This window comes from Varanus komodoensis, unplaced genomic scaffold, assembly GCF_004798865.1.
Source record: "Varanus komodoensis strain SLA01 unplaced genomic scaffold, ASM479886v1 scaffold1498, whole genome shotgun sequence".
Taxonomy (NCBI): domain Eukaryota; kingdom Metazoa; phylum Chordata; class Lepidosauria; order Squamata; family Varanidae; genus Varanus; species Varanus komodoensis.
In genome coordinates this window covers 1-8,825 of record NW_025335437.1, presented here as the reverse complement: position 1 = coordinate 8,825, position 8,825 = coordinate 1, and the positions used below count along the sequence as shown (strand labels likewise).

Below are 8,825 nucleotides of genomic sequence, written 5' to 3'. Positions count from 1 at the left end.
GAAAGGCTGTAACCTCCTAGTACCTTACCCAAAGAGGGAAACGGGGAGGACTGTGGTGGATTGGTTGAAAGGGGATGTTTTGTGTGTTTGTACTTTGGAGAGATTCTGACAGAGAAGGCTCTCCCTGTCTATTGCAATTAATGAAGGAATCACCTCACGCTGATGGTAGACTTGGTTATTTAACTTGAGAAATATTTTCGCAGCTTTTTTGCATAACAAACCTATGTAGCAGCAGCTGTCCGCGATATCAGGCAGGGGTCCCTCCCAACGCAACCTGGAGATGCTTGGAATTGAACTTTGGTGTGCGGGGGGAGGGCGGGACGAAGGGGTCTGCCAACTTTTCCTCAGATGGCTTCAGCCTTGTTTCTCTGCCTCCTTCTCCGCTCATTTGCTCTTACTCCTCAACGATCAGCTGCTGTCCTTTGTTGTACTTCTCAGTTCTTCGACCGTCCCCCTCCCTCCCTTCCACATTCCATGGCCCTTCCTCCACCAAGTGCCCTTAACCAGAAGGTCCTTCCCATGAATGACACCCTCCAGATGGGTTGAACCACAACCTCCATCAGCATGGCCAGTGGGCAGGGATGCTGGGAGTTGGAGTCCAAGACGTCAGGCGGCTATCAGGTCGGAGAAGGCTGCGCTACACGTCCAAGGGTGCTTTTTACTGAGTCTGCCTTCCCTCGGTCGGCGCCACCGGTCACGTCCTTCTAGCGCCAGAAGACCGTCTTCGCGAGGACCCGTAAACCCGTGGTGAGGCGATTGCTTTGCTTGCAAACGCCGGGGGTTTGATGAGGAGCTGCAGCCCCAAACCCACCGTCGGCCAGGACGGGCCACCCTCTCCCTTCGAACGGGGCGTGGGAAAGAACCGCGACTGGGGACGGCAGCGGAAGTCCTCGTCCTCCTCCTCCTCCTCCGAGGGGCCAGAAACCCGATCGAGGCCTGGCTGACTCAGCGGCCCGGTCCCACTGCAGAGTCCGGGCTGCGCTCCAACTTCGATGGGGCGGGTGGCCGTTACCCCTCCCCCGTCCGGCCCTCTTCCGACTACAAGTCCCAGCAGCATCTCGTGCTTGGCAGGCAGCGAGGGACGGAGGCATCCAAGGAATTCGCTTCCCTTCGAGAGCTCCTCGGTGGAGTCGGCTTGAGCCGCGCTCTTGCATGGCGGGCCGCAGAACGGTGTCGCCCGCCGAGCGATGGCGCAGCCGCTGCTCCGGAAAACTTTCTCCCGGCTCAGGGGCAAAGAGCGCCTCGGGCGCAAAAAGGCGGCGCAGCGCAAAGAGCCAGGTAGGGCCCGAGGGAGCACGACGAGCGAGCGGAACGCGCGGGGATCGCCCCCCTCCCATGTCCACACCCAGGGACACCCTGTTGCGCCTGCAGGAGTTGTGGGGACAGGCAGGCATCTCCGGCATTTCCTCCGCCCTTGCTTCTAAATCAGGCGAAGGGAACCGAAGGGAAGGGACTGCTGGGGATGGACATGCAGCAAATTCCGTCTTTCAGTGGAAAGCCCGCGGTACTGGCTATGCTCAGCCCCACTGTGCGTGTGCCAGTTGCGGGCACTTCCCCAAACAGCAGCACTTCTGCCTGCCTAGCCCTTGAGGCCCCTGGGCAGCAGCAGGGTGGTCATCCGATGGTCGTCGGAGCTTTGGCACTTTCTTGCCGCGCTGTGTGGCTTGCTACAGTCCTGCCTGGGGCCCTGGGGGCTGCAGCTCTCAGAGTAAAACTGAGGTGGCTGGCACAGGGGAGGCAGCAGCTTCGCGGCCCACAAGATGCCAACAAGGAGTGGGGTCACAGTTTGTAGCGCAACAAGTCAGCCAGATGGACAGAGATGCTCTTCAGACTGCTTGTTTAGGATTCTTGCCCTGAAGCATCCTCTCTAGCCTAGCCTTCCCCAGTCTGGCGCCATCCATGTGTTGAACTGTAACCCGCATCATCTCCAGTCAGCAGCCCATGCAGTCTGGGAGTGATGGGGGTTGCATTCCATCACATCTGACTGGCATCTGCAAGGTACCCAAGGAAAGCTGCCCCAACCCAAGGGCAGAGCCCTGTGGCCCTGGTCAAGGTGGGTGTAACATGCTGTAGCCAGCGAGGAGGAGTGAGTCATGAAGCCTTTGACCATGGGAAGCCACAACAGGGTAGCCCTCAAGTGCCAGGTGCCAGTTTGTGGCTAACCCAACGGGTGCTTCAATCACCACATAGGTGGCGTGTGGGTCCATCCAACAGAATCCATCATTCTACCTCCCGCAGCCAAAGCTCGCAGAGCCATGTTTGTGGCAGCTCAGCAAAAGCAGGTTGCAGCACGTGGCAACAGATCCTCACACAGCTTTGTAAGAGAACCATTAAGGCACCTGAACACTGGAAGGTCCAGCTGGTGTTTCCTCCAGTGCAATTGTATGACATGCAAAAAACTTCGTACAGTGTTGCTCCACCATTCAGTCCCTCCTTAAAAATATTCACAACTGACATGAGTTGCACTGCAGTAGTTGTCAAGTAGTCTTGCTTTGGGAGGCCTGCTTTTGTTCAGGCAGGCCTGCTGGGAAAAAATCCTTGATATTAACGTCTTCTTCTTCTCTTCTTCTTCTTACTACAATAATAGTAGCATCAGTGGAATCTCTTCCTTGGTAGGTGATTTTGCATCTGGGAACTGGTATAAGTGATAGGTAGCAAGCATTATGGAAAGAAGGAAAGTATTCAAATATTCAGTGAAACAAACATGCCTATTAAAATATGTCAGAAAATGAGTTTGTTCAAAACTGAGACCATTTTGAAGCTTCTTCTAGTGAGAACCTAATTCCCCCTATGTAGGGTGGCAGAGTTGCCCTTCCCTCTTCTTTGCTCCCAGGCATTCTGCTGTGTGGTTTGCACCTTCATTCCTGAGAGCTGTGCCCTGATCAATGGGGCTTTTCGTGTGCTGAGTTACTTGGGGACCTACAAAGGGAGCTCTGTGTCTTGGCCAGGGAGGGGACTGTACAGTAAACAACAGGAAATCCAACTTGGCACCAGGTCTGAGCAGCTGGGAGCTTGGGAGGGACCTCCCAGCCTCAGCTGCATTGCAGGCCTTGGCTGCATGTCTTCAGGCTGAGCTCAGCATTGATGGAGCCCCTGCAGAACCCCTCCTGCCATTTCTACCCAGCATTTTCTCCTTCCTTCCCTTAGACACTGTTCTCACTAAAAGCTTCAGTAGGTTCCTTAGTTCAGGCATATTTGCAGTCCTAAAAGAACTGCAAAGCTCAACTCAGCAAGACACCCCAGATTCCGTCTTCAAGGCCAGGATGAAATATGATGGCAAAAGAAGGGAGTGCCTTTGCACACGTGGAGAATGCTTGCCACGCAACGGGGACTCGAGTTGAGGGCTTATAGTTCCAATACAGCAATTTTCAGGCACCCTGAAGCCATGGCAGCCCATGCTTTGGAATGAGCATTGGTTGGGATGTACTGATGACAACAAAGTCCATATAGCCCTCTTAGGCAATGGGTGTCATACCTACAGCAGTGGCAGACAAGCTTCCATCATGCCAAAGAACTCAGACCAATACCAGCAGTGGAAATGAGCACCTGAGCCCAAGTGCTCCTTCATCTGAAAGTCAGCTCATGGGCTCCATTGGTCTGGTTAGTGATGAACCTTCTATTGGCCAAGTGAATTGGTCTCCAGTATCAATCTGTCCCTGGTCTGCTTCGCTCTCATTGCAGGATTGGGTCATACTTGTGTCTTCCTCTGGCAAAGACCCTATGGGGCTACAGTGGTTCCTGCTCACCTGGGCTCATTGGAGCCTCCAAAAGCAGGCAGATAATTTCTACGCTTCCTTTGCAGCCTTAGGCTGCAGCTTCATAATGCACCTGACTTCAGTAAAGGGGTACAAGAAGCATCTGTGTGCTGAATCCCAGAGGGCTGGACAAAGAACCAATCTGTAAGCAACATGAACATTCCTAACTGGTGGAGGCAATAGAAATGAGAATGGGTACTTTTCAATGGGAGATGGATGGCTCCTGTACTGAAAGACCTCACTCTGATTTCAAAAGCCCTATACATACAGCAATTTGGTCCTCTAGGAAGAATGTTCTGTCCCTTTCCGGGCCTCTCACTGGGTGGGAAAGATGATGGGGAGAGGGAAAACAGGGTGGCACAAAGAGAAAAAGGTTGGCCTGCCCCTTTTGGTTCTGGCCCTGTCTACTGTTGGCTTTCTCTCTTCCAGCCGATAATGTATGGCCTCCAACAGATTACCTGCAACAGAAAAGAGTTGTCCTCCATTGCCATAGAGAGTACTTCCTGGGGAAACCCACCCCCAGTTTCTGAATCATAATTATATCAGGACCATACCAGCATTTGATAGGCCCACTCTAGCCCTGTGACATTTGTACAGAGATTCCCTTGTCTGGACTCTCTCTCTCTCTCCCTCTCTCTCTCTCTCTCTCTCTCTCTCTCTCTCTCTCTCTCTCTCTCTCTCACACACACACACACACACACACACACACACACACACACACACACACACACACTATATTTTGTATATTTTTTCTTGTAGCATTTGAATATTTTAAGTTGTCTCTTATCCATTTCTGGGCATTTGTTGCTCTTTAATATTTATCCCCACTCTGAAGAGTAAAGTCACCCATTATGGATCATCTTCAAGGAATTAGATGTCTCCAACCGGATGCTCATCAGCCCCAGCTGGCTTTTTCACAGATGCTAGTTTCCCCCAAATTATACTTTGCTGGCCCCAGACTGCCTGTCAAACCACATTTGGTTTCTAGAACCTTTCAGCTCAATACCATTGGTAGCCACTGACTCCTTCCCAGCACACCCTGAAAGCAGCCTATGATATTTACAACCTTTGGGTCAAGCAGACAAATCAGTTTGTGGCTGGTCAGAATGGCTATGATGATGTTCTTCCATTGTTTTCAATGAGGACCTTGACATCTAACGGGTTGTGAGCTGTCCACAGTGTGTCTGCAGGTGGCTGATAAGACCGATACGGGCATGGTGTGTTCTGCCACATGTCAGGCAGACATCTATGGGCACCACTGTTGCAACATTCGCAACTCTGGCTTTACGGAGCGCTCGCCTCTCTTGTGCTATGGTTGTCCTTCCGGCTTCAGATGTTTGGCAGCCTTGGTGGATCAGTGTGCCACCTTGTGTGCCACGGTCTTGTGCCAGGGTCTCCCAGGAGGCGGTGTCGATAACCAGGGACTTGAGAGAGGCTTTCAGTGTGTCTTTGTCTCACTTCCTTTGTCCCCCGTGCGATCGCTTTCCTTGAGACAGCTTACCATAGAAAAGCTGTTTGGGGATGCAGTGGTCTGGCATCCTTGCAACATGGCCTGCCCAGCGTGTCTGGGCTTTCATCAGCAGGGCGTGAACTGATGGCAGGCCTGCTCTGGAGAGGACTTCTGTGTCTGGCACCTCGTCCTGCCACCGGATCCTCAGAAGCCTGCGGAGGCAAGTCGTGTGGAAGCAGTTCTGTTGCCTAGCGTGCCTCCTGTATACAGTCCAAGTCTCACTGGCATACATCAGGGTAGTTAGCACCACTGCTCGGTAGACTTTAAGCGTTGTAGCAAGGCTTATTCCATGGCGGTCCCACACTTTGGTCAGCAGTCTGCCGAATGCAGAGCTTGCCTTGGCGATTCTGCAGTTGACCTCGGTCAGAATGGCTATACTTGCCCACTGAAGGTGGTATGAACCAAGTGAAGCATATTTTGGGCCAGGATACAACTCTTGTGTCACATGTTATATAACTGAGCACAGATACAGAAGCAGTCATGTGTGCATAAACCCCACTTGTGCTGTTCCCTCTCTAAAAAGGGTGCATAGTTTGTGTCCGGTTGTACATGTCGCACCAGAGGTACCAGTGTGAGCCTGAGACTTTCTCCCATGTAGGTCCTACACATAGGGAACCCAGTGTAAGTTCTAATGATGAAATCCCTCAAAGCCTGTCACCTCACCTAAGGCACACTCCCAAACTGTGAGGGAAACTTTGCAGGGAGTGCTCCTGTTTTCTCAAGGCCACTTTCCATGCTGGGTCCCAGATTTTCTACAGTGCTACCACCAGCATGGTGCTCAGACCTCCTTTCATGTGTTCCTGAAAGGCTCCACTAGACCTATCCTACCTGTTGTGCTTTCCCTGCTCCTCCAGCTCTAGTCCCTGAGGAAGTCAGAGGAACAGCAGTTCGCGCACAGCTACAGGATGGACCTGGGGAAAGTGACAGCCAGTGAAAAATGCTGGACACTTCCCAGCTTTCTACCTGGATGTGTTTTATTGCTTTTGAACATATTGGATTCTAGCATTGTTTAGTATCAAATCTCTGGTAGGTTCCTGTCAAAAAGACCTTCTCCTCCTGCTTCTTGTGAGAGGTCTTCTTGTGCCTGCGACTTGCTTTTGGTGGGTGGCTCCTTGGATGGGAGGATATTTGTAAAATCTTTTCTTGAAGAGATTAAACAGGAACTGCTCTGGGCCAACTGAGAAAGCCAGACCATATGAGGTCATACTAGCATCAGACCACATTGATCGTGTGGCCTCAGCAAACCTTGCATGCCATAGCACAAGCATGTGACTGGATGTGGGAGAGACCCAGAGCTTATCCAGACCACCTGGTATTTCAGACAGGATAGCAGATACCTGCACCTTCTCTAAGAGCCACCTTTGTCAGTTTCCCAAGGAAAGAGGCGCCATAACCTTCCATTTCTAGGCAGTTATCAAGACTTTGCTAATATCTCCTCCCCATCCCCGCCCCCACAGCATTATATACTAACCTGACTTTCCTAACCATACCTTTAAAAATGTCAGGACAGACCCATATTTTGGTTTCTGCTTCCCACAGATCCTCCACCAGCTGCTTCAGAGTCTGTCTTGGAGTCAGAACTGTTGGAGCCCCTCTCACTGGATAATGGATGCAGGAAAAGTGCTGCCATCACTGTGTCGAGGAAGCAAACTGGGGCCAAGTTCATGTGGGGCAGCCAGGAAGAACCTCACAACAGGAAGCTATGCCAGAGCAGCCTGAGTACAGCAGAGGGATCTGCTGACCTGGATGGAGGGCTGTTTCCAGAGAGCTTGCCATGTGCTGGCTTGATGGGAGCAGCTGAATGCTCCCATCAAGCCAACTGCTCTGGGGTTTGCAATTCCAGCTTTAGCACCAAGTGCAGCAGCCAGGGTGCCTACCTGCAGAGTCTGGAAAGAAGCAGCCGCCACTGGGTACTCTCTTCAGGAAAGACCCAAGGAGCAGAAGAGCCAGTAGCTTGCTCCAGGGCTGAGCTGAAGGAAGCCAAAGTGCTGTGCAGCACTGATGGAGAGATCTGGTACAACCCTATCCCTGAGGATGAAGACCTGTGCATTCCCAGCCTTGAAAGGAGATGGGGCAGCCATGCTGAGGATAGGGGCAAGAAAGGGAAGCCGAGGGATGTTAAAGCTGCTCAGGAGTGTGTCCACCCTGGCTCCTTGCAGCCAGCAGCCAGTGATGACTTGTGGATGTTGCCCAATCAAGCCAGGCCTGCTAAGCAGGCTGAGGAGCTAAGCAGCCTGACCCAGCCCTGTGGTGAGAGTCATTTCCTCTTATATGGTTTGCACATCTTCAGCAGCATCACCACCCTTCCTCGCTCTGCCAAGGCCTATTCCCTTCACATGAACACTGTGCCTTCCTCCTCTGCCCCCCCCCCCCGCACCCATGGCTTTTCCCCTTCCCAGTCATTAGGAAATCTTTGCCCCCTGGGCAGTTACAATGCAGTGAGGCCTCAAATGAATGTCACTCATTGCTGGGTTGCACATATCTGGCATCTGTGAAATCATGCACAGCCTCTTGTGACATATGCATTCCTTCTACAGTCTGGCTGCTGTTCACATCTTGCAGTACGTACTGCATACAGTTAAAGTCAATTTGTTTTAACTGGCTGTTTTTAGTCTGCTTGCTTGCTTATAACTGCCTGTAAAATAACTGCCTGTAAAAAGGAAGTGATCAGATACTGTGCTGTGTAACATGTGCGTATTAACACTGAGTGTTTGTTTTTAGTTACAGCAGCCTCTTCTCCCCAGCCCTGTGGAAGCACCCATTCTCAGTTCATGGGAATTTCCATTCTGGGCAAGTTACTGGGGCACAGTCTGCCTGGGATTTCGTTTCACGAGCCTTGTGAAAGGGATTGGAGCTGTGGAAGAGGGCAGTCCTTGTCCTCTCAACAGGATTTTCTTTGCTGAGCCATCCCAGCAGATTGTGCAAATGAGGGCTTGTAACACCTCTGGAATGCAAGACAACTAGCCACACACTCATGGATATCTTGATTTGACGCCTCTCTTCTTCCTTTCTTGAAAGCATTAATTTTGAGTGATATCGGGCTGTAGAAATTCCCTGCTTGTTCAGTCACTCATCATACTAGTTCGGTTTTTCAGCCTTGAGTTTTTGTGTAATTCATATTGTGTTTAAGTCACAGTTAGTGATTAAGGGCACAATTCTGTTGATGTTTTGTCCCATCCCACCCTTGCCCACAGCTCCTTATAATGTTGAGCATTTTTCTCTGTAAATGTGTGTTGGGTTTTCTTTAAATGAAATTTCATGTGATAACCATGACATCCACAAGGAGAGACAGGAGGAATGTCACACTGGATAAAATGTCCTGTGGTTAGACTGTTTTACTAGTCAGAGTGATTCCCCCAACAGCAGTGGGGAATCAGTGGGATGGCGGCCAGTGATGAGAGGTGTCCCCCAGGGTTCTGTCCTGGGACCAATCCTGTTCAATCTTTTCATCAGTGACCTGGAAGAGGGGGTAACCAGTCTGCTGATGAAATTCACAGACAATACTAATATGGGGGAGGTGGTCACAACTGAGGAATAGGTACCCTGGATCCAGAGGGATC

The 8,825-nt window shown here is 51.3% G+C and overlaps 1 protein-coding gene across 1 annotated transcript; it reads left to right on the top strand.

Moving 5' to 3' along the window:
- Positions 1-1,187: 1,187 nt before the first annotated feature.
- Positions 1,188-7,515, top strand: LOC123020272 (the record flags this gene model as incomplete). The annotated part of the gene is made up of 2 exons (XM_044423736.1): positions 1,188-1,278; positions 6,805-7,515. Coding segments are annotated over exons 1-2 (802 nt in total), but the record flags the coding sequence as incomplete, so codon positions are not given.
- Between the last annotated feature and the right edge of the window lie 1,310 nt (positions 7,516-8,825).